The sequence below is a fragment of the Anoplopoma fimbria genome, chromosome 17 (genome assembly GCF_027596085.1).
Source record: "Anoplopoma fimbria isolate UVic2021 breed Golden Eagle Sablefish chromosome 17, Afim_UVic_2022, whole genome shotgun sequence".
NCBI classification, from domain to species: Eukaryota; Metazoa; Chordata; class Actinopteri; order Perciformes; family Anoplopomatidae; genus Anoplopoma; species Anoplopoma fimbria.
The window spans coordinates 14,398,041-14,422,579 of NC_072465.1; the positions used below are offsets into that span (position 1 = coordinate 14,398,041).

Sequence of the window (24,539 nt, forward strand, 5' to 3'; positions counted from 1 at the left end):
AAAGATGTGAAGAAGCTGTTGGAGGTTGTGTGGAAATGGTTACAGAGGGTTGTGGTGGGAGCAGGGGGGTCTGCAAGGTTATACAGCACTCAAACAGCAGCAGAAGCTGCAGGTGAGGAGGATCTATGTCTATCACTGTCTTTTATTTTTTTCACCACTTCTTTTTCTCTCAGCGCTCGTATCCATGTCTCCAGTTTCTCTTGGCCCGATTTCCACCCCTTGCCCCACCTAAGTGTGTGAAAGTTGTATTGTTGGATGCATCTCCTCTTCACAGAAAACCTTGCTCGTATGAGATTGCTTGTATGTTTTTGATGATATAACGTGTGAGAATAATAACTACTTTTATGACTAATTCTGTATTAAAGAGTAAAGAATAAGCAGGATAAATGAATTGATGGGTGGGGAAAGGGTTAAAGAGGCACACCACACAAATTATAAGAAAAGAGAGAAGCAATAAAAAGAAGAGGAAATGAAAAGCAGCTTGATGGTGGAGGCTGATAGGAGGTGCACTCGTCAAAAAGGCAATCCGCTCAAATTAAAAAAAATAAGTGAAGAAGAGAAGTAAGAAGAAAGAAAGATGTGAGGGACAAGAAGGAGATTGCAGCACACGTGTCACATCGGGATACCTTTGCGAACAAAGTCTTATGAGTAAGAATCAAAGCTTTACGGATTTGTGTGTGTAATCCTGTGTTTGCGTGTGCGTGCATTTGTTTCCGGTTTTGCATATTTAGCTCATTATCAGTTTTGTATTTCCAATGCACTGAGTGAGATATCAGGGCTGTGATCTGCTTGGGGGAAGTGGGTTTTGTAAAAAATCATTGGAGCTGCATCATATGAGCTATTTGCAGTGGCATGAGCTCAATACTGAGCTTCTAACGCTGCTCAGCTCCGCTCAAGACAACCTGATCACTTAAATCAACAAACACAAGCCCCAACATACTCTTCCTTCTTTTACAAACTTGCTGTTATTCCTCTCACAGCTCCCCTTGTTAGTCTGTCATCGTGTCTTCCTTTTTCTGGCTGTTTTATTGTTTTGCGCCGCAACAACTCTTGTCTTGTTCCCCATTTCTGCATTTGTTTCTCTCCAGTAATTGGGGCCTCTGGTCTGAGCTGTCGTTGCTTTGCAGGTCACTGGAAGGTCAGCTGAGAGGCAAATTAACAGCAGAGACACTTCACCTTCAGTATAAAATCTTAATATTGATCACCTCTACTCTCTAAATCTCCTAACTTTTCACCTTTACTTTTACTTTAACACTTTTATATTTGAGTTAAATGTCTCAACAATCACTGTAGGGCTGCTGTTTACGAATATTTTCCTTAACAAATAATCATCAGATTATTTTCTTGATCAATCGATTCATCATTTGGTATCTAAAGTGGTTGAAAGATGCCCACTGACATTTCCTCAAACCTAAAGTGAAATCCTTAAATTGTAATGTAATTGTATATCAGGTTCAGACAAAAAACTAAAATTGCACCAGATGAAAACCTCACATCTGTGGGCTGATGAAGAGACTGCCATCATGTTTTGTTCGTTTGAGGTTCGACTTTAGTTGATTTCATTACGTTATCTTGTGTTGTCCTCTTCTTCTGCAATGGTTTATTGGCTCCTGATGGGAGAATTACCACCATTCGGTTTCTCACGATGCAGCAAACTTCTAATTTTTGCATAAGAGAACTGGATAGAAATGTGCATTCATTCCTAATTTCCTTTCTTCAATTTTAATTTGCCGACTTTGGACTACATGTGACTTATGACAGCAGGCTTTTTGAGTGTGACCATCTGGTGCACTTGTGCCTTCCGTCATGGTCTTATGACAAGTCGTGACAGTTTGTTTCAAGTAACTCTCTGCGTTTAGATATATATGGGCCAGCATAGGTGCAACGTACCTCAGGTGTTTTGTCCGTCCTTCCCTCTTTCCTGCCCTCCCGGCCTAGATACCCCGTCTCTCAGATTTCCTGAGGGCTGAGCCCTGGGCTTTTTGTCAACTATGTTATAAGATAGTGGGGCCCAGACGCCCAGTCCCAGGGGCCCTAACACACAGGACACTAGCCTAGTGCCTACAGTGTAGCTCTGTGGGGCGTATGTATTTCTCCCTCTCTCCTTGCCCCTCCCTCCTTCTTTCATTGGTGCAAACGGCAGAAGAAAAGAGATGATTGTTTGGAGACAAGAGGGATGAATTTGTCTGCCTCAGACAGGAGAAGAAAGGCAGTTTGAAAGGGACTTGTCAGTGGTTGTGGATCGGGTGGTTGGAGGGTGTCCCACTTTTCAGAGAGAATGCACTGTGTGTCAGCATGTTCTACCTTTTCTGCAGAGCCCGGTCTACAGTCAGTGTGTGTGCCTGTACAGTGTGTGTATGAATGTCTTAGTGTGCACAACTGTGTGTGTGCATCACTGCTCCAGCATAGTTACATGAAGATACGTACGCCTAGATTACACCTTTCTGTCATAATTTATCCTCCTAATTTATCTTGTAAGTCTTCCTTTTCCTGTTTAGAGGAAGTTTTATCTCACTTTAGTAGTCTTGTAGTATGATTAGCTGCATGAAAGTTATGGGTTGCAAATATTCTCTTTAGTTTGATATGACACAGTTTTAATTGAAACTACATCACCAACAACATTGTTGCAGAATTTAGTGGGGGACAACTGTCTGATTGGTTGTATCATAAATAAATAAACTATCGATATACATGCATTTATAGTTACGTTTTTGGCCAAAATGTATTTATTTCCCAGTTTTCACTAATGCTCTTTATTAGGCTTTCTTGGAAGATTTCTTGAAAAAAATGTAACTGCTAAAATCTACAAACCTACAGCTTTGTTCAACAGGCCCAAGTTTTTTTCATCTAATGTCATTACACTTCCTAAAATTCTCCTATTGGTCACCTTTGTGCTAGACAGCAGCTAGTTTGTAACAAGTCTTACGTTTTAAAGATTTAAGGCTCTTCAATGATTGAGGTTACTCAGAAAGTCATGGTCACTGTTAATTGAGAATATCGTAATAATATGGATGAAAATGTTTCAACTTTCTACTCATTGTAATTGGAGAAAAAACATATCTAAATGTGCACTTACATGTTTCACTCATAATGACCCATATAATTAATGCTGCATTTGATCAGCAGCTCATAAATCACAGGGGTTCCTCACAACTCTGAATATTGATGGTTATCAAATGTAATTTAACAGCAGTAACATATTACTGCCTTCCCAAAATCTCTTACATGATTCAATAACTGTTTTTAAAATGATGATTATCACAATAGTTTGCATACACTGATTTATTACACGTTCACCTCTTGACGGAGTGAGACCTTTATTACAAAACTATCAACGAGAAACAATAAGTTAATCGTAACAGATAGATTGCAACACTTTTAAATGTGAATTTGGTGGTCCGACATAATCTGCTGTGATTTACAAGTGAAACAAGGATCTCGGAAATATCAACGACTTATATTAGTAATTCATGTCTTTCATGTTTTACTGATCTAAGGTCTGTTCAAGGTTTTCTACAATGTAGACCGGCCAGAGAATCCACAATAGTGCCTAAATATTATGTCTTACCTTGTGTTTGATCCTGTTTTCACCACTTCCTGTCTCTTAGTTCAGTAGACGCAGGCGACCTTAACTTCTGAGGAGACATAATGTGGATGTGTTGTTTTCTCCCACTTTTGGTAGAGGCCCGCTCCCTTCATCAATATTAGGGCTCTGAACTGGATAAAACTATGCTCCTTCCCCCTTTCATATCCTTTATCACCATATCTCTGCTTACTCATTCCCTTGGAGTCACTTTTGGCCTTGTTCTCGATTCCCTTAATTGAGTTTGGTAGAAAAACAAATCGTCTAAGGAGGGGGTGCTCGTGCAAAGTTGGGAGCCATAAATCTCACTGGTGATTTAGGATGGCCACCCAGTCCCCAAACCTCTCCTCCACAAAGGTACTCAGAGAGGTTCACCTTTAAAAGACACTTGGCTGCTTTCTATCTCCATTTTTATTGGAAACTCTCGTTCTTTCGTTTATATTTTCAGCAAAGACATGACATTTTAAAAGCGTCTATGAATAAATCTGAGTGTGGAGTGGGAGTGCCTGAAAGAATGACAGAGTAAGTGCTTCCAGGGTGAGAGGTCAGTGAAGTCTTGAGAGGAGACTGCATGCTGCACTTGGGTTGACCCTTAACTGCTTGTCGTCACAAGCTCACTGCTGTAGCCTCGGGGCAAAGACGAGACTGAACGCTTCAAGATATTATTTTTTAATGTTTTTACCTAATTTACTTATCAACTGTATAGTTTACATCACTGCTGATCATCTCCAAATTTTTGGACACTTGGTTACCATGACAATATAATTACTATGCAGGCTTCGACTGGTTCCAATGCATTTTTATCCTAGGGTTGAAATCAAGATTTAAAGGCTTTTAATCTGCTTGAGATAAGTAATATCCAACAGTGAATGTATTTTTACTGAATGTGTGTTAATTTTCTTAGAGCTATAATGGGAACTTATTTTAAAGGTGGAAAATCACATCTAAAAATCTAAAAGAACATGGTTAACAGTGATGTAAAATATATCTTTCATAGTAAAAGGACATGACTTACATCACTGTAGTTATAGCATCATGTAACAGATGACGAGAAGACCCATTTCATAAGAGTTTTATCCAGTGAGCAGATGCAACTGGTTAAGTAATTGTGGGAACATATGGCTCAACCTGCTCAAATCCTGTCAACAGCACTAATCTGCAGTGCTCAGTAAAGTAACCTGTTAATTAGAAAGTGGTGGTTCATGTCAACAAGGGTTAGAAGAGTAACTTGAAAGCCTTGATACTGTACTATTGAGCATCAATTAATGCTGAGTTTTCCTCAAAGGACGGGATATGTAAGACCTATTATGCAGCCAAGCAGGTTTTACGAGTGTTACAAGTGCCCCTTCATGTCCCGGACATTTTAGTATATATAACTACCATGGCAGCTTTTGTTAATGAAAATATGTTGCAATGTTTTTTTGTAAAGGGAAATAAATGTTCTCAGTCATCACTGCAAGTTTATATGGTTTCTTTATTATCAACAGTATACAATGGCCTCCATATTTTCAGCTTTTTGTGACAGGTAGCAGGTAATAGTAAGCACGGATTCTCTGAATCTGGTAGCAAGTGTTGATCAAAAGTTATGATATAGAGGCTTATAGAAAGTTTTACATATACATAGTGTTTCCCCAGCTGCAAAGATGTTCCTCACATGGTGACATTAGCACCGCCTGAATGTAAAGTGGCTTATACCCTAAAAACTGTTAAAGAAATAGTCTGACATTTTGGGGGCTTCCCTTTAATACTTTCTTGCAGAGATTGAGATGAAAAGATTGATACCACTCTCGTGCCTGTACGGTAAATAAGCTACAGCCAGCAGGTAGTTAGCTTAGCTTAACATAAAGACTGGAAACAGCTAGCAAGGGGCTTTCCAAAGAAAACAACATCCGCCTATCATCACCTCCAGAGCTTGTCTGTTTCAACCGTAACAAAAGTGTAAACACGATGCCTTGTGGTTTCACGGAGGTTTATGTGTTGGACAATGTCCTGGCCTGGCGCATTAACTTCTGGGACTCAAGGAAAATAGTCAAATCCAACACCCACAAGTTATAGTTGTGGGTGTTGGATTTTGTTACCTTTGGACAGAGCCAGGCTTGCTGTTTCAAGTTTTTATGCTAAGCTAACTAGCTACTGGCTGTAGTTTAATATTTACCATAAAAAAATTAGAGTGAAATCAATCTTGACATCTTGCAAGAAAGCACAAAATCATATTTTCTGAAAATGTATCCTACAGAGCAGTGACGCACAGAAGATAACCCTAAGATAGTTATTATAATGGTAAAAAAAACCAAAAAGCTGTCACTGACATTGTAGCTTTTAATCGTAATGATTAAACATCTAATAGTGCTTTCATGACATGAGTCAACTGTATCTGTTCAGTGTGGTACCACTTTCCATTAGTGCACGGAGGACAGCACAATTAACCAAATAAATGTCTGTATGTGTTCTTATTATGAAGACTTAAATATTGAATGTTGGATATTGAATAGAAGGAGCAGTGCGGTAATTAACTTGATCTCTTTATTTCTTACGAGTATAAATGTTGACCAGCTCAAAGAAAGCACTTCAGCTAAAATATATATTCATAAATGGGATAACAGTATCCATATTATGTTTCAGGTGAAAGTAAAAGAAAAAAGGCAGTGAAAATAAATTATCTGAATAACAATAATAATTATAATTACAATAATTATAATAAACAGTGTCAAATTAGAATTCATAAACCTTTTTTGTTTGGTTCCTTTCTTTTGTGAAAATTCCTTTAAAATTGTCCATAAGCAAAAAAAATCCAGCATATTTTCATTTATTGTTGCAAAGGTGATCTCCCTTGCCGGGGACGTCCCCTTCGGTCTCACACATTTACAATATTCACAGTTACTATAAACCTGTTCGGCCCATACTGAGCCACACTGCAGTCCGAAAGGCTGTCAGCGGGGACGAATCTACGAGGTGCAATGACTTTTTTTTGTGTTTACATGTTGGTGCCTAGTCGATGGGAAGCAGAATATCCCTCTCTGTCTTCCTCCATCTAAATAGGTACCTATAGATAAGGAGTACAAAGATCATTTCCTCCCATGATACATCTGTTCTGCAACATGTATCATTCAAGAGACAATCAAGATGAAGACACACAAACTGCATGTCTGTAACATTGCACACACTGTCCTCTAGTGAGACCCTCATCCCCCGTTCACACAACCCTCTCAGGTTCCCCTCTCCTCGCCATCTCAGCCCATGGCCGTCACCATGTTAGAGTGGTGCGGGTGCCCAAAGGAAGGGTGGATCGGGGTGGGAGTAGGAAGCATGTGTCCAGCGTGGCCGAAAGGCGGTAAGTGGCCCATGGACATGTGTCCGGCCAGAGAGCTGAAAGGAGAGCTCTTCTCGTGCAGGCTTTTGGAAAACTCCTCGTAGCTGTCGCAGACCCGCCTGCTCTTCTTGGATTTGCTGGACATTTTTCTGTTGCGTGTCTGAATTCCCTCCTTTTTCATGGTCAGAGGCCGGTTCACCTGTACAAAGAGGGAGAAGTGGGGATGTGAGTAATTGGTAAAAGTTTGGAGGGAAAGTTAAAAACCCAGAAATTAATTTTATGGAAATGTAATCAAATACATTTTTAAACATGAGATGTCTGAGTTATTTTGTTAAATTTGATAATTCTTTAAAGGATGAAAAATATGATTTATATTGTTGTTATTGCCTCATTAAAATGATAATGCATTAATCTTTTAAAACGGGTTACAGGTATATATTTTCAATTTCATAAAAAACGGCCGAATAATTCCCTTAATCAGCTGGGCACTGTAGTTTGTACCAAACAATATTCAAAGATGACTAAATAGTGCATTTGTCAGGGACTATTTTCAGCTGTGGATTAATACAAATTTGGTGCTTTATTATGTATATCTGCCACTAGAAATCTGTATGTGGAGTTGTTTGGCTGATTAATGTTGATGTAGTATTTTTTTCACAACAATGGAGGTCAATGGCATAAAGAAATAAGCTATATCAGACTTTGGCTAAACACAATACTTTATTGATATAGGATTTGTTGACAGCAAGAAACGTATACAATATAAGAATCATCCATTATAAGTATGCATCCCAACCACCTCTTATCAATCTTGATGCCTCCAGTCTTAATACTATTCATGTGGAGCCTTGTGGCTGTCCCACTCAACAACAGTCCCACCATTGTGACTCTCAAGGGGATTACGCCTACCATGGAAACAATAAAGCACAAAGAAAGAAAACACCAACGAGCCCGACAGTGTCTGAGAGTAAAACAGCTCTCTCTCTCTCTCTCTCTTTTCTGCCTCTCTTATCCCTCAACAATCTGTGTGACCTGCCTGCCTACTTCCCGTCTACTTGACCCTTTCGTCCCCCAATTTGGAGATCAGCAGTCAAAGACTTACGTTATGCAGTTTATAGTAGAGGCCGCAGGCATTGCACACTGGGTCTCCATTTGCATTGCGCCGCCAGAGTGTGGTGGTTGTCGTCTGACAGTTAGCACAACAGGTGCCTGCTCGTCTGGCAGCAGACTGTGGAAAGATTTGAAGCTTTGATTAGAGCTCAACAGCACAAGCAGGCATAGCACGGGTCAGATTAAGAATACATTTAGGAATATTCAGTATGTAAAATGCATGATAATAGTTTAACTTTCTGTATGGACTTAAAGTTGTCTTGACATTAGGGCCACAAATAATAATTATTATATATATATGAATGTTTTTCTTATATATAAGAGTTGCTTAGCCAATAAAACCTCATGAAACTGCAAAAAAATGCCCATCACAAGTTCCTGGAGGCCAGGGTGACATTTGTCTTTTTTTTGTTGGACCAACAGTCCAAAACCAAAAGATATTCAGTTTACTATCATATAAGAAAAACAGAAAATAATCATATTTGAGAGTCTTGAACCAGGAAATCTTTTTCAATTTTGTTCTTAAAATATTACTTAAACAATTAATTGATGATCACATTTGTTTTCAGACGACAATTTGATTAATCAACTAAACCACGAAGCTCTAGTTGACATATTTGTAGACATTACGTTTTTGAGCGATACCTCCTCAATACTTTAAATGAATATTGAAAATGAAAATGTATAAACAAGATAGGATATGTCAATTTGATACAGTAGGCTCTATTTGTTAGTACAAATGCTCGGTTCACACGCACAAAGCTCAGTGCTGCACTGGTTTAGATGATGAGTGAGGAGCCCGAACAGCCAGAGGCTCATGATTGATTCTTCACACCTGATTACTTCATGCTTTTAACTGAGTTAAGTCTAATTTCCAGGAAATTAATCTGCACCGTCAATGAAAATGTTCTAATGAATGTAATATCTAAGTAAACTTGAAATAACCTAGTTATTTTAAGAATAATCTTCCAATAGTTTTTTTCTTCATAAATACTGTCAAACATCAGCTTCCATAACTTTCCCAATCCTCTTTGAATTTTTTTTAAATGCTCAGTTTGCTGTACTTTCTCTGTGGTGGAGGGAGAGCTTGACCACTACGGAATGAGGTCTGAGCCTATAGTTAGGAGGCTGCAGGAGGAAACAGGCGCTGGCCCTGCTCATTTATCTGGACCGGTCAGATATCCGGATAGGAAACAACTGGAAAGCTGCTGCCACTGAACGAGGCGCTCTGGAGCTCTGCGAGCTCCGGCCGTGCCATACGGAAACCAGGCCTGATATATGGCTGTTTTATATGCTAGTATAGCAAACAGAAGCTGAAATAAAAACACCTTTATATGTTGTGTGAAACAGGCAGCTGTTTGCGTACGAGTTGTGCCATAGTATCGATAGATTTTGTCGCAGCGATGTAGACTTATCAGACTAAACAAACAGACTGATCATCTGAAACCAATGTTGATGAATGACGCTAAATTATAAGCACAATATTCGCAAAAACAAGTTTTGGTCGATTAGTCTTAATCTGTTGCTAACCGGTAGCCTTTTCTCGATTGATTTTCTTATCCATCGATGAGTGTGAAGTTGCGCAGTTATACCGTTCATTTGCATATTATATTAAATAATGTTCCTTTGATTACATAATGTTGCTTTAATCAGGACAAACACTGCTTTTGCGCTTTTTCCATGTCCATTTCTCCTTCCAAAATAAAAGCATTGACTACATAAGTCCTGGTTTAAAAGTCTGATGGCCCAATGCCGCACACTGTTAATTAGACTACGACTGAATTAATGAGCACCGTCTGTTGACTCTGCAAATACTGTCTTCATTTCATATCTGGCACCTGCTGCATCTCGACACAACTTGTGCACAGGGAACATGAAAACATTGAGCTGCAAATATATAGCTTTATTTTAAATGTAATATAAGGATGATAAAATAGTAGGAATTATTATTTTATGTCATTCATTATTTTAGCCATTGGCATTGACTTGTGTGTGGAAACAGTTTTCAAGTTATTTGTAGGATGAGTGAGGATGGATGGTCTGTCTGACCTATACTCCCAGCAGCAACGATGTTAAAGCAATTCATGATGGAAAATAATTCCAAAGCTGCTTTTTCCCTCAACACTGAGACCGACTCACTGTCCTTTAATAAAAAAAGAAACAAACATCTCCAGAATGTCAACTTTTGCATGAGCTATAAAAATGTGACTATGTTTTTTCACAGAATCCAATGTCTTTTTAATGGTTTATTATAGTTTAGGAAGGAGATTTTTTTTCAAGCCCAAAATGTTTTATACATTTATACCTTCAGTTTACTTGATGAATTCAAAATCACCAAATGAGACAGTATGTTTTTCACTGGATAAAATCTTACTGACACCTCGCCCTACAAATAAAAAAAAGAATAAAAAACACTGCTTTTATGAGCCATAAACTGCAGCGAGGCCCTGTGTTGTTTTGAGGGATGGGGTGCTGGCCCTGCTATCAATGACAGTATCAGAAGTAATAATGATAAGAGAAGCAACTCAGATAGTCCCACTGCTAACAGCCCGAGCATGAAGGAGCAAGAGGGGAGTGAGAAGCACAATTCCTGGAAACTGATTGGAAAAATGGAATATTTCCTGGAATTGTGCCTTCTCCCCTCTCCCTCTTCCTTACACTCCTTTTATTTACTGCCACATCCAACACACACACACACACACACACACACACACACACACACACACACACACACACACACACACACACACACACACACACTCGTTCACACACACCCTCTCTCTCGTAGGTACTGATGGGACTCACCAGCCTGCGTTTGGGTTTGATGAGTGGTCTGTTCTGGCCGTTCATCTTGTGGTACAGCCCGCAGGCGTTGCACAGGTAGTGTCCGGTGCTGTCACGTCTCCACAGAGGTGTAGAGGTGGCTCCGCAGTTTACACACTCGCGGCCCTCTAAAGAAGAACAAAGTGACGTTTGTGATATAAAATTTGATACCAGACTGGAATACAACTTCCTCCTGCTCTTTGATCTAGCTCTTTGTGTTAAATATTATGATTGTGTGTAAAGTCACTAAACTATAAGATACTGTCTAATGTTGATCATCTTTTCTAACAGGAAATCATTTTAACATTTACTTTTTTAAATAAGTTATGTGTGCATGCACAAGCATTTGTGTGGGCACATCAGATTATTTATAGTTTTATATATAGATTTGTGAAAGTAAAGACAAAGAAACAGTGTCTGCATGTAGTGTAATGGAATATAAAGGGTAATTGTTAGGCAAGCAGACGCACTAAACAGCTAAAAGTTTCAGAAGAGTTAGCTGCACAATAAGTGATATAGTCAAAGCAGCTATTTCTTAAACATCAACACCAAGGCTTCACTTCAATAAAATATATGTCCTTTAAAACAGCCTGATGGAGAAAAGTATATATACATACATAGTATTTCATAAAATAAAGCCAATTAATTCCACTTTACCATATACATTTGTTTGACATATATAAATATTTTTGGGAGATATTTTAATCCATCTAGTCATATAAAATTATTAAAGTAAGTTATAAAACTACAATTGCTGCCAGTTGATATGTCTTATTTGATAAAAACATTTTATTTTATTGAAAGTGGGTTTAGGTTACCCTGCACTATGCCCCTGTTAATGAATGGGTTAAACACAGGTTTAAGCTGGGAGTCTCCTGGTCTGTAATCAAATAATCAGGACAATGTATTAGTGTCTTATGTAACAGAGAAGCGACTGCTAGCCTAAATACTGAGGTTTTTGGCACTGTGCACATGCAGATCTTCCTTTCACACCTCTGGGCTGGTTCCAGTTCACTGTTCTGCTGCAGCCAGGAGTAATTACAGAGTCACGGTTAACACAAAGAGGATTATCAAAGTCGCTCTGTGTTGGAGGATTGTCGAGTGCAGGCTTAGGCCTCTGCATGCATTCATTGAGTATAATCAATGTTATTTATTAGGCTATTATTATTATTATTATTATTATTATTATTATTATACAATTTCCTAAATTATAAGGAAGCTCAAATCACAGCTTGTACATTATAGGCTGGCTGTGTTTAAAGTCCCACATACCAAATCAAAATAAATTATTCTTGTAACATTTGGAACATATTTACTGATTTTTACAGGATGTTTTAATTTAAACAGTAAGTTAGATAGCAGGAGAATATTCCTCAATAATGAACATTTATTTTCCATTGATCATTTTATAGCCACATAAAAGGGGGTGTGATAATAATCTAATAGATCTCCTATATGTTAGGCTGAGATTCATAAACCTCTTCAATATTAAAAGGCAGTTTAAAACAAGATCGTGAATTTATCCTTTTAGGAATATTTACAGAGTTAATTATGGCATATAAAAACAAAACGATGCAAAGCTGCACTATTTGGTCAATAAACTCATCCTTGCACCAAAGATACACAAATAAAGTGTCACAGTATATTTTAATAATGCCTAAGCTATTTTGCATTTGCCTGGGACCAACTAGTTTCAGTTTTAGTTGAGTTTATCTGCCACTGATTTGCTTTAGAACAGCAGACCGATTAGATCGTTAAACAAACTCCCAGACAGCTTTTAAATCCAAATACGGTCTGACTATTTTCAGATGTATTTTATTTTATTTTTTAAACTAGTCTCTGGTGTGTTTGCAGTGGACTCACCGATGCACGACCGTGTCTTGCCTTTGTTCCTGGAGCTGAAGCTGGATGAAGCTCCCAGCAGGCTGCCCGGGTGAAACAGACTGCCGCCGTACTCATGGGTCGCCTGGAGAGAGTAGGTGGGATATGTCGGTATGGGATGGTGGGTGGAGGGGGTCTGAGCGCTCATGGAGGTCAGACTGCTCCTCAGCGGACTGGAGTCCTCCAGCTTCATCCCCTCCGATAACGACACTTGGTATTTGATAGATTCCTTCTCGTCCATTCTGGTGGCGGAGGGAGACGCGGCCCCCGGGTCCGGTGATACGTCCTTTGGTGGTGTCGGGGGGAAAGCGTACAGATGCGGGCTGGAGTGGGACGGCGGCGTTAACGAGGTTGCAGAGACCGTGTTTGAGTTGCTGCTGCACGGGTAGACGGCAGAGAGGCCGCCGGGGGACGCGGAGCCGTGATGGTGGAGGCTGGGCTTGCTGAAGGGGCTGACGGACCAGGCGTTGTGGTGGTGAGCCGACAGGGCTGCTTTCCCTCCGTCCAGCCATGAAATCCCCGGGCTGTGGATGAGATGAGTCCCCGTCAGTCGAGCTGAGAAATAATACAAAAGACAAAGACTGTTTATGATACAGATGAGGACTGATCCAACATGTAAACTGTGTGTTGTTTCATCGCGTGAGAGTTTGAATGCAAAATAAAGTAGACTTGTTGATTCACTGGCCTGATTTGAGTCTGACATAAATTCACAAAATAGAACATAATTAAACCAATATGTACCCGATTGCACACATTAATAGCAAGATTTTTTTTTTGTGAACATTTTGTAAAAAAATAAATTAAAAAAATAAAATAAAATCCCAAATTTGTCAGTTAATGTAAAAAAAATGTGACAGCGTGAATGTAACAAACCAGTTTATGAGACTCGTGAGCCAGCGATTATTCACATGGCCAAACATAATTCATTTTAATTAACAATTCAAACAGCAGAAAAAACTGACGGGTGACGTTTACTCTGATAATTGTGTTGAAACAGATACAATAGTCTGACATGTATCATAAAAAAACAAACAAAAAAACACGTTAGCAATTGTTTGCAGAATTTAATATATACTTTTACTTAGTTAATTATTTTCATACTACAATCCAACTACGAGTGTGTGGCTTGTTTTGTAGGCCTATATTGGCCTGAAGTTGCACCCTTGTAGCTCATCTCACCGTGCGCTTGGCTGTAGGACACTCTGGCCCTCGCAGAGTTGTGGTAGTACGGGTTTCCTTGTGTGTCCAGGTGATTAAAGAAAACATCCACCTCATCCGGAGGCAGGAGCTGCGTCGTGGGCTCCATGTAGTTGTGTCCCAGGCCGTGGTGATGAGAGTCCGGGTGTTGCCCGTTGAGCATGGCATGGTGATGCATCCAGCGGGGCTGATCAGCAGCCACATCCATCGTTGTGGCTTCTGTGTACAGCGCGCTTTAGAATAATTGAATATCCAGGGAGAGGATGGTCTAAAATGTGTGTCCTTCACCAGATCTTCACTGTGTCCATTAACAGTATGGGACTAACGCTTTGTGGTGGTTCCACTGACTTAAATCCCCTCTCTCTCTCTCTCTCTCCTCCTGGACGTCGAGTCGAATTTTGACACTGAAAACCTGCAACAAGCAAACATCAGATGTTAATTATTTTGAAGACAGATGTGTTATGCATCAGTTCTCTTAAACGCAGCTCACGTGGTGCGAGTAGTGGTGCAATTTAAGACAATCATCTTCAACCAAAGTATTTACTACTACATCACTCCACTCATTACTCATCCACAACCCAACACGCTCACACTCAACATGACACTCAACATGACACTCAGGTAAACATGCCGTACCTTTGCCAATGCTATTTTATCCGCAGCGTCCGATTAGCTCGCGCGTCTTTGGAAAAGTGTCCCCTTTTTAGCTGCTGCAGGTCCTCTCCAGTCTTCGGCGGGTGTTTGTCAGAGTCAACTCTGTCCACTGGGACTTAAAGCAACACGTATAACTGGGGCTGACAGCGCGGGGCCAGGCTTGTCAAGCTCATGGGAGGAGTCTCCATTAAAGCTTTGACTCAGCCAATTGCACATCACCTCTGCAAAACCTCAGAGGCGGTTCCCCCACAGCAGAAAATAAGATGCTTCTATAATACTCATAAGGAGAGACATGGCCTGGCTGCTCAGGGCCAGGCCTATGTTATGACTTTGTCGTACTTTATGGAATGGAATGATTCAATGTAGTATTCATCACCAGTGTAGTATTCCCTGAAACATAATATGTTTATGTCCATTTATCATGAATAGGCTGATTATTTATGGCTGATTATCCCAAGCCTACAGCCTGTTAGTCTAAACTGTGAATATGTGTTTATAAGGGCACAGTATGCCAACCAAAGATAAACGATTATACATATAATTGTATCTGATAACATTGAATTGAAATATTTAAATCCACTTCTTTAGTCTTGGCTTTTGCAAATGTTTGGTGTTTCTTTAGACTGTATGGAGACAATGGGTCATTAAAGCGACAGTTCACCCCTGAATCAAAATTCCATATTTTTCTCTTACCTGCACTTTAGTTATCAATCTATTGTTTTGGGAGTTGCAAATATCGGCAAAAGAGATGTCTGCCTTCTCTCAAATTTAAGAATGGGACTATAGCATTCATTGACAGACCATGTTGTGAGCAGTTCCGTCTAGGGACTATGGTTTAAAGTAAGTTACAAAAACAATCTAGATTGATAACAGGAAAAATGTGTAGTTTTGATTTTGGGGTGAGATGTCCCTTCAATGGACTGTCTTGATAAACACCAAACATATGCAGATGCCAAGAGTAAAATAAGTGTAGTTCTGGTGTGTACATGTGTCAGTGAAAATGTATATTCAATGTCAACTTTTAATCATTTGTATAATAATTTGGCGGTTTGCGGTTGTCATGATGTGCTCTTGTGAAAAAATATTCACACTCTCACGCTTTAAGGAAAGTTTTGTCATTAAATAAAATCTGAAAGAGCAATGTCCCCTAAATAAAACACTGAAATTATAGAATTTCAATCTTAATCTTAAAATTTGTGTAGGCTTAATTATTCACCCATTTACTTTATATTTAAGTGAAGAAACAGTATTTTGTGTGAGTAATTGAACATTGTACATGGTCTCTCTCTCTCTCTCTCTCTCTCTCTCTCTCTCTCTCTCTCTCTCTATCTCTCTCTACGCTCGCGCATGATTGACAGACAATAATTGAAGAGGGAGCGCGTGCAGCCCTGACCGGCCGACACTGCCGCCTGCTTGACGCCGTCTCCTGACGTCATTGCTTTTAAGTGAAGAAAAAAAAAACAGAATCAGGACATGAACTTTTTCTTTAGTGAGAGAGAGAGAGAGAGAGAGAGAGAGAGAGAGAGAGAGAGACGGGGGTTGCCCATAGTCTGCTGCAGTCCCAGCGGATGATTTCGAGGAAGGACACTGCAACTGATATTTACACTGGCAGCATTAATAATTCATCAAGTACATCCTTCTGAATGTACTGTGATTTCGAAGAACAGGCCAACAAGCACCGCGTGGCAAACTACTGCCAAGGTGGACTATAAATATTAGATAAGATGAAAGGAAAAAACTTTAATGTCTTTAATGAGGAATTACACCCACGAGCAGAACATTTCTGTGAACTATCAAGAAGAAAAGTTGCCATAAAGCATCTCGATTATATTTCAGTATAACTTATATATATTCTGTGCTGAAGTAAACACGCTTGCTGTTTGTGTCAAACTGCTTCGTTTGAGTTTTTTGCTCACATAAGTGTGGTTGATTTAATTCGGTTCCCTGTCTTGCAAAATAACTGTCACGCCCACAACCTTGATGAAGCAGTTAACGTGAACACTTCAACCCTTATAAATTATGATAAATGATGATGGTCAACAATGCCCAATTTAAAAAAACAAACTACGAGTTTGAGGCACACATGTGGGTTAATCTGACTGGAATTTTAATTGTATTCTCTTTAATTAGGCTGCAACGCACATTGAGGTATTAGAGCTCTTTTCTTATGTTGAGGGTAGTGTAGCCCCAACTTGGATGGCCAAACAAGAAAACAACAACAATGAAGGAATCACGTCACAAGATTTTAATCAGTCTTGTAATTACTATCTATCTATCTATCTATCTATCTATCTATCTATCTATCTATCTATCTATCTATCTATCTATCTATCTATCTATCTATCTATCTATCTATCTCTTTCTTGGTGTTTTATCAACATTTAGTAAAATATTTATTTATAACAACTTCTCTTAATAGTCTCACTTAAAGTCCATGATAAAATGCAACGTCAGATTTTTAAAAGGCATAAATCTGTTTGTTTTTTAATCAGACTGCAATGTAAAGAACTGAAATTCATCATTTACACAGAGAGAACGAATCCTTTCGAGCAGTATTAAGAGGAAATCTGCCGTATAGACTGAAGAAAGCAGAACATACCGGAGGGACAAGTGTGGCAGCATTAGAGCTCATCAGCATGATAATGTGGATATACACATGCTTTGAGTGTGAGCCCTTTTGATCTGGCGTGGCGATAAAACCTTATCGGCAGCGAACATCCACTTCCATTTTAGGATTTGACATTAATTCAATCCGCCCTTCTTTTTTTTTTACTGGTCTTTTTCTCACACGAGCTCAGGAGAAAGAGTGAGGTCACAGCCCGATTCAGCTCTGAGAATCTCATTATAGGGCAACCATTGAAAGGAAGTGGTTTTACCTCATAATAAAGATAAAAAAAATGAAATGTCACTATGGTATATTATACAAAAAATGACAATAGATAAGTAGACTAATATAGACGTGTATTGTTAGTATTAATCGTAATTGAAGCAGAATTAATTTGCTGTAGGATTGGTAATTATTATTTAGGCCTAAGTAGTTTTACTGTTTTACTTTTTTTTTCATTATGTATCAAAATAATAATTTTCTGCACTAAGAGCTTCTTACATTGACACGTGCTTAAATATGTGTGTGTGTGTGTGTGTGTGTGTGTGTGTGCGTGTGTGTGTGTGTGTGTGTGTGTGTGTGTGTGTGTGTGTGTGTGTGTGTGTGTGTGTGTGTTGAGTCGTTCCCTCAGATTGAAAGAGAAATCCAATGCTGGTAGGATCCTTGGGTCCCACTGATTATAACCCATCCCGGGGTAATTTTTCATCGGTGCTGGCTAATCTTTGTTCTTTGTGAAGATAATAAATAGCCTAATCGTTATCAGCGAGCTCCTGGAGGTGTCGGGGAGAATGGGGGCTGATCGGCCCGGGAAGTAGGCTCCAAAGTGCCGCGGAATAAATGGCATTTCTTATCTCTCTCTCCCAGATTATCGCCGCCTTTTCAAACACGCACAACAAATACATCTAATGCAGCGAATGCATCATTTACTGGAGCAGATCTGTGTAAATGATAGATAGATAGATTAGAGGGAGGGGGGGGGGGGGGGGGGTGCATGGCGTTGGCTATTATTTACAAGTTTAATGTCCTGCATGTGCAAAGTCTTTATTCGGTGTATTTAGACAGCATAAATACAGCTCACTTTTCCATTATTTTTGAGCTTATCTGAAGGAGCCATCTGCGGTTCCGGTTCTTTGTTGTGGTATCTTATTTCTTTCATGTTGGATTTTTCTGGATAAGAGTTAAACAGACGCAGCCGTTTCCATCCAGGGAGAAAATATATTTGAATAATGTTTTAATGTGTTGGGAATTTTGCAAAAAAAAAAGAAAAGAAAAGAAAAGCAAATGCGAGCAAGAGGTATTAAACCAGGGGTATAAAGCGGTCTGTTCACGAACAGGCCATGTTAGATATATACTTGATGTTTGAAACTCATATATGCCAGAAGTAGTGGGGGATTGATTTTATTTTCATCATGCTCTGAATTTATGTTTGGTTGCAATCTTGCGGCATTGTGTTACTTTAAATAATGAAAAAAAAAAAAAAAAACAGTGAAGATTGTTCTAACCCTAACCCTGATTAGGCCATTTACCAAAGTCTAATTTGACCTTATAACTTCAGGCTATCTCCGATTTTGACAAAATATTTATTAATATCCCTTTAAAACCTCTATAGACCAAATTATAATGAATGAACATGGGAAAACTTAATTTCCAATTTCTAGCTTGTCTTGAATTAAAACACAAAGACCGAACTTCACAATTTATTTATTTTAAGAATTTATTTATTTAAGACTTAATGTTTAAGGGGAACATGTTGATAAAAAAAATATGTTTTTCCAACACAAAAGCTGTAGTTGTATGCTTAATGCAAATATGAAAAGAAGTGTCCTATATAGGCAGAAAGAATGAAGAGGAACCTTATTGTAGTGTTAAAGCATTGTGTATGAGTTTGTGGCGATTGACCAGTTATGGCAGAAAAGGTATTTTTCCATTATATACAAACTGGATGCTTAATAACTTGGCAGCTGCAGCAGCCCTGGGTGCTGCTGATGGTCTCCAGGGTAACAGAGATAACAGCGCAGTCATTTTCCATATCTTACAGTCTATTATATTCAAGGATTAGTTCTCCTTCCCGAAAAGGTCAAACGTAAAGTCAAGCCAACCAGGAGTGCTCCTCCTCCTCCTCCTCCTCCTCCTTCACCCTACAGTGACAGAGCATTTACCATTTTTTCATATTATCTAGTTAAACCAGTGCGATGACCTTTGTTGACATGCTTTGATAGATTCCAAGAGCAGAAAACAAACCTCCCTGAATTCCCCTTTAATATCATAAGGACTCATGTGTTTGTGGTGAAAGGTGATTCTCTTTGTTTAACTATCACTGTGTACTATAATTATATTGTTATGTTGCACTTGTCACTTATGCATCTAAAATCATAGTTTATTCCACTGCTTCCTCTTGATTCAAGAGACAAAAAAAACACCATTGGATTATATAATACCTCCTCAGTGGTATGCAGGGACGTTCAGTACCTTAATCCCTAATCATATAGATCGAAAGATTTGAGAATTACTGGGGTAGCAGCCTGCTATTCCAAGGGCCGTAATCACAAAATACCCTAACCAGCAGAGTTTGAAGAAAGGCCTGCTCACAGAGTCAGTAATTTTCTGCAGGTATGTGCCTCATTACCTCAGTGTCTAAGAAAAATATGCAACAATAACCAACCTTTAAAAGCATATTTTGATGGCCGGTCGAGTTAATAAGACTCAAACCAACTCATTACCAAAACAAAACGATCCAATAACATCCGAGTTTACATCTTGCACATCTCTCCACTGGTAAAACATGTTGTTTGCAGTGCTGATGAACTTTAATGATGATTATGAAATATATTTGATCCGTCTGTGAAAATTATGCCTATTTGATAATTCAAAAAAATTCAAAAGTTAATTAAAACATACTTCATTAAATCAATTAATTTATAATATTTTTTGTTGAATTTGATTTAATTTAATTATTTTTATATTATATAAAAATATTTATTTAAATTGATTCAGCTATTCATTTATTTTATTTTAAATTAAATGTAACCTTCACTGACTCATCTGTCAACCAGTCACTGTAGGTTTGATAGGCTTGAACTATACAGTAAGGAATCTCTGTCTGTCTGTCTGTCTGTCTGTCTGTCTGTCTGTCTGTCTGTCTGTCTGTCTGTCTGTCTGTCTGTCTGTGTGTTCTTTGCATATTTGGAGAACCGTTCCGATCTGCTCCACAGTTAGCAGGTGAGTTGCTGGGGACTCAAGTGAGGGCTTTGTCAAATTTGGTGTAATATGGACAAATTACACAATCTATATTATTAAACTTTCAATAAATAAGCGAGTATTGCTCTGTGTAGCAGCAAGGGGCATCAGGGCTCTGCAGTCCATCATGTCATCCACAGCGGACAGACAGTGGCTCATTGACTGCAGTTCACTTTTACTGCTTCATGCTGAATATAGCCTGCTATTACTACATTACTACATTGCCTGGAACAAGCACAAGCAGATAGTCTACACGAACAGGGCCACTCTGCCGCTGCAAGTCAAATTGTGTAAGTTTCCGCTATACTACCTTATAGGACTAATAACGTTACCTCCAGCTAAACACCTCTGCTAAGTAAATCCATGCTCAACTTTATATCTGCAGTGGTTATCTGCAATGTCAAAACAAGCAACTAATACGCCTATTTGGAAATGACCTCCACTTATTTTTTTTCACTTCTCACCCCTTCCTAACCGGGAATATTGGAATTGGCAGTGGTAGAAGAAGTAGGCCTTACTTCCAGAGGAGGCAGTGTTGAGGCAACAGGTCAAAAGTAAGGACAATTTGAACTGGTGTGAAGTAATTAAGTATACCTTTACTTAAGTACTTTCAAATACAATTTTGAGGTACTTGTACTTTACTTCAATATTTCGATTTCCCGCTGCTTTGTACTTGTTTTCCATTACAGTTGCAGCTGTGGCTTAGGAGGTGGAGCGGTTGTCCGCTAATCTGAAGGCCCCAGCAGTCTACATGCCGAAGTGTCCTTGGGCAAGATACTGCGTGCTTGTGAATGTTTACTACTCCTGATGAGCAGGTGGCACCTTGAATGGTAGCTTCTTCCACCAGTCTATGAATGTCTGTGAATGGGTGAACTCTGGCTTGTGCTTCAAAGCGTCTGAAAGGACGCTATGACCAGAAAAGTGCTAAAAATACAGCATGTTTGCCATTTACTATTTACAATTCAGCAGCACTTATTGTCTTTTACTCCATTACATTAATTTGATAACTTTACTCACTCGTTAATAATAAATATTCTCAACAAACACACTATAAGATAAGACTTTAAAAAAAAAAAAAACTGGAGAAAACCGGCGGAAACTGGAGAACCAATAGGAAGCCAATGCGAACACAGGGAGAACAAACTCTACACAGAAAAAACTCTGCTGGAACTGGGAATGGTACCCAAGACCTTCTTGCTGTGAGCCTTCACTGCACCACCGTGCCGCCCTATTTTCTAATAATATAATATAAAAAACATTATTCTGAAATGTGCAATTTTGCATTACGAGTTGAGTAAATGCAAATTTTGATGATAATACTTTTTATAAGTAATTAAAAAGAATCTGTTTATTAGGTTTCCCAATTTTTCAGCATAACACAAACAATCGTGCATCCCTTCCCCCATTCCCATCCCCACAGCAAGTAAACAGTAAAAAAAGTTTATAATACAATTCAAAAACAAAATACAGCAAAACACAGAATCCATGTATGTCACATGTCGCACAAATGGCTTATGGCATAATCATATAAAAGACAAAATTGACAAAACTTTGGACGATAGCAAGTTAGTCTGTTATGCCACTGACAAGACCTGAACCATGGTCACCACGAGGTACTTAGTCCCAGTAGAGGGCAGGAAAGCAGGTAGGTTTTGGTTAAATACGGTACCTAATCCCATATAAAAAGAAAACTATCTGTATGCTTACCTAAGTATGTCTGTCACTCTATGGCTTTAGTTTTCCCTTCCTCTTGAACATTGGTTATACATATTTCTATTTAAGAAGAGAGGTAAAGTGTCTTAATTCCATTAAGACACAGGGGTGTATATGTACTGGGGGGGCTTCTACTTTTACTCAAGTGAAGGTTCTTCTGCCTGAAGATTGGTAGGATTTAGTCTGAGTCCGATCCGAGAGAGAGACCTGTCCACCAAACCCTGTATTCAAAATGTCACGTTTACTCTTGAGGACGGGTCGGCTATGATAGTGCTTACCTCCATTGCTCCTTTCATTAGGAAATAGTTCCATATTATGAAGATTAAAATACACTGTATTCATACTTTTTCCCAAACAAGACTCTGTGCATACATTATGCTCTCCTGTTACTGTTGGTTTACACACACATCTTGCTGAAAGTTTCCAGTATATCCAGTATCTTCTGAATGTCCCTACTTGATCCCTTACTTCACTGTGTGTAGTCTTGAGCAGAATCTTTACAAAGTCATTAGAGGTCAGAGGTCAACTACTTCACGTCCTACCCAGAGAGCAGCAGGAAGTGAAAGTTTAAAACACTTTGTCACTAGCAACCTGTCAGTCAAACTCTGTTTCACTGGAGCTGTCCGGGGAGTTGTAGAATTCAAAACACCTCATCATGCTTTTATTTTGTCTTTACATGAATCCAGTTCCTGTGGGAGCAGGAGTGTGTGTGTGTGTGTGTGTGTGTGTGTGTGTGTGTGTGTGTGTGTGTGTGTGTGTGTGTGTGTGTGTGTGTGTGTGTGTGTGTGTGTGTGTGTGTGTGTGTGTGTGTGTGTGTGTGTGTGTGTGAGCCAGTGTGCATGTTCAAATGTGTTAAATAGTGTGTCTATTAAGGATTGCGAAGGCAGTTACTGGTCATTGACTGGTCAATGCTAACTGGCCAGAGAACTAAAAAAGCTGCATATGTTCACTTGAATTCATGTTTCATGCAAGCGTTTGTGCTAATTCATTGAGTAACTATTCACATATTTCACAGTATGAGGGAGATCTTTGACCTGCTGGTGGCGCTAGTTACAAAGTCCAGGGATCGCTAAAGTCAATAGGTTTCATCCTCTTGAAACCATGACTTGACATCCATAGAGCCATGAAGCTATCATGGAGCTCAGATAGACCAACATTGTCTCTTGCTTTTCCTCATATTTTCTATGAGTCATTCATATTATTTCAGTCCATGTCCCTTAGAGAAACCTGGGTGACAGCGATGGCAGCCATCCTGAGCTTGAAAATAATGTGTCCACACTTAATTCACAAGACTTTACTGCAATTTATAAGAGCATCCATGTGCTTTATATTTTCTAAATGTTTAGTTTATGTGTGTGCGCATCTCTTTGTTTATTCTGTGTTTGATCCTTAATGATTGTGAGTTTATAAATCCCCTGACTCTCCTCTTCCTCCTGTGAAGAAATGTTTACCTCTTTGCTTAAGCTGATTCTCCAGAGCTAACCCGTCGTCTGTCTCACACACACACACACACACACACACACACACACACACACACACACACACACACACACACACACACACACACACACACACACACACACACACACACACACACACACACACACAGAGAGAAAGAGACAGACGATGAATAAACAGGATCTAATCCATCTCTGCCTTGTGTTCCTCTCTGTCTCTCGCTCTGTTAAAGTCTTAAGATTGCAGTTACAAAATGTGTGTGTGTGTGTGTGTGTGTGTGTGTGTGTGTGTGTGTGTGTGTGTGTGTGTGTGTGTGTGTGTGTGTGTGTTTGCGTGACTGTGAGATGGGGAAGAAGTAAAGTACAGTATGAAGGATGTGGTAAAGCAGCCTAATGGTCAGCTGTGTTTCTCTTCTTCTGTGTTGCTTTCTCTCTTGCACCTGCAGAGAGTCGTGGCAGAGTGACAAAAAAACACACACACACACACACACACACACACACACACACACACACACACACACACACACACACACACACACACACACACACACACGCACACTGTTCATGTTTCATAATTTTATACATACACAGTGTGCATGTTTGTTGGTTTATTAATTGTCAAATGTTTTCCTGGTATTTGTGGATCACGATGAGCTGCTTCTGACCTGGTGGTTTCCTTTCATCTGTGTTTATGTCAGTCTGCATTATCAGATTAGATAATCCTTTGATTCAGAAATGGAGTTTGCCTGATCAGCATTCTCAATCTCGTCACCTTTCCTCTCGCTACAGTATTTTCTCCTTCTCCCTTCCGTATCAGAGTGACAGTTTGGTGGATTATAATGGAAACAGTCAGCACCTGAGACTCAAACGGTAACAAAAGCGGGCAACTGATGTGAAGCATTTCGCACAAATAATGTCTTGGGCTTGAAGGTTTGAATAAGCATTTCGAGATATTGTTTATCAAATTGG

The 24,539-nt window shown here is 39.2% G+C and overlaps 1 protein-coding gene across 1 annotated transcript; it reads right to left on the bottom strand.

Moving 5' to 3' along the window:
• Positions 1 to 5,045: 5,045 nt before the first annotated feature.
• gata2b (GATA binding protein 2b) lies at positions 5,046 to 14,593 on the bottom strand. The gene is made up of 6 exons (XM_054616665.1): positions 14,541 to 14,593; positions 13,887 to 14,316; positions 12,690 to 13,262; positions 10,809 to 10,954; positions 7,996 to 8,121; positions 5,046 to 7,092 (listed from the first exon to the last, which is right to left on the bottom strand). Exons 2-6 carry the CDS (start codon positions 14,110 to 14,112, stop codon positions 6,814 to 6,816), a joined length of 1,350 nt encoding a protein of 449 aa, XP_054472640.1. The 5' UTR covers positions 14,113 to 14,316; positions 14,541 to 14,593; the 3' UTR covers positions 5,046 to 6,813.
• Between the last annotated feature and the right edge of the window lie 9,946 nt (positions 14,594 to 24,539).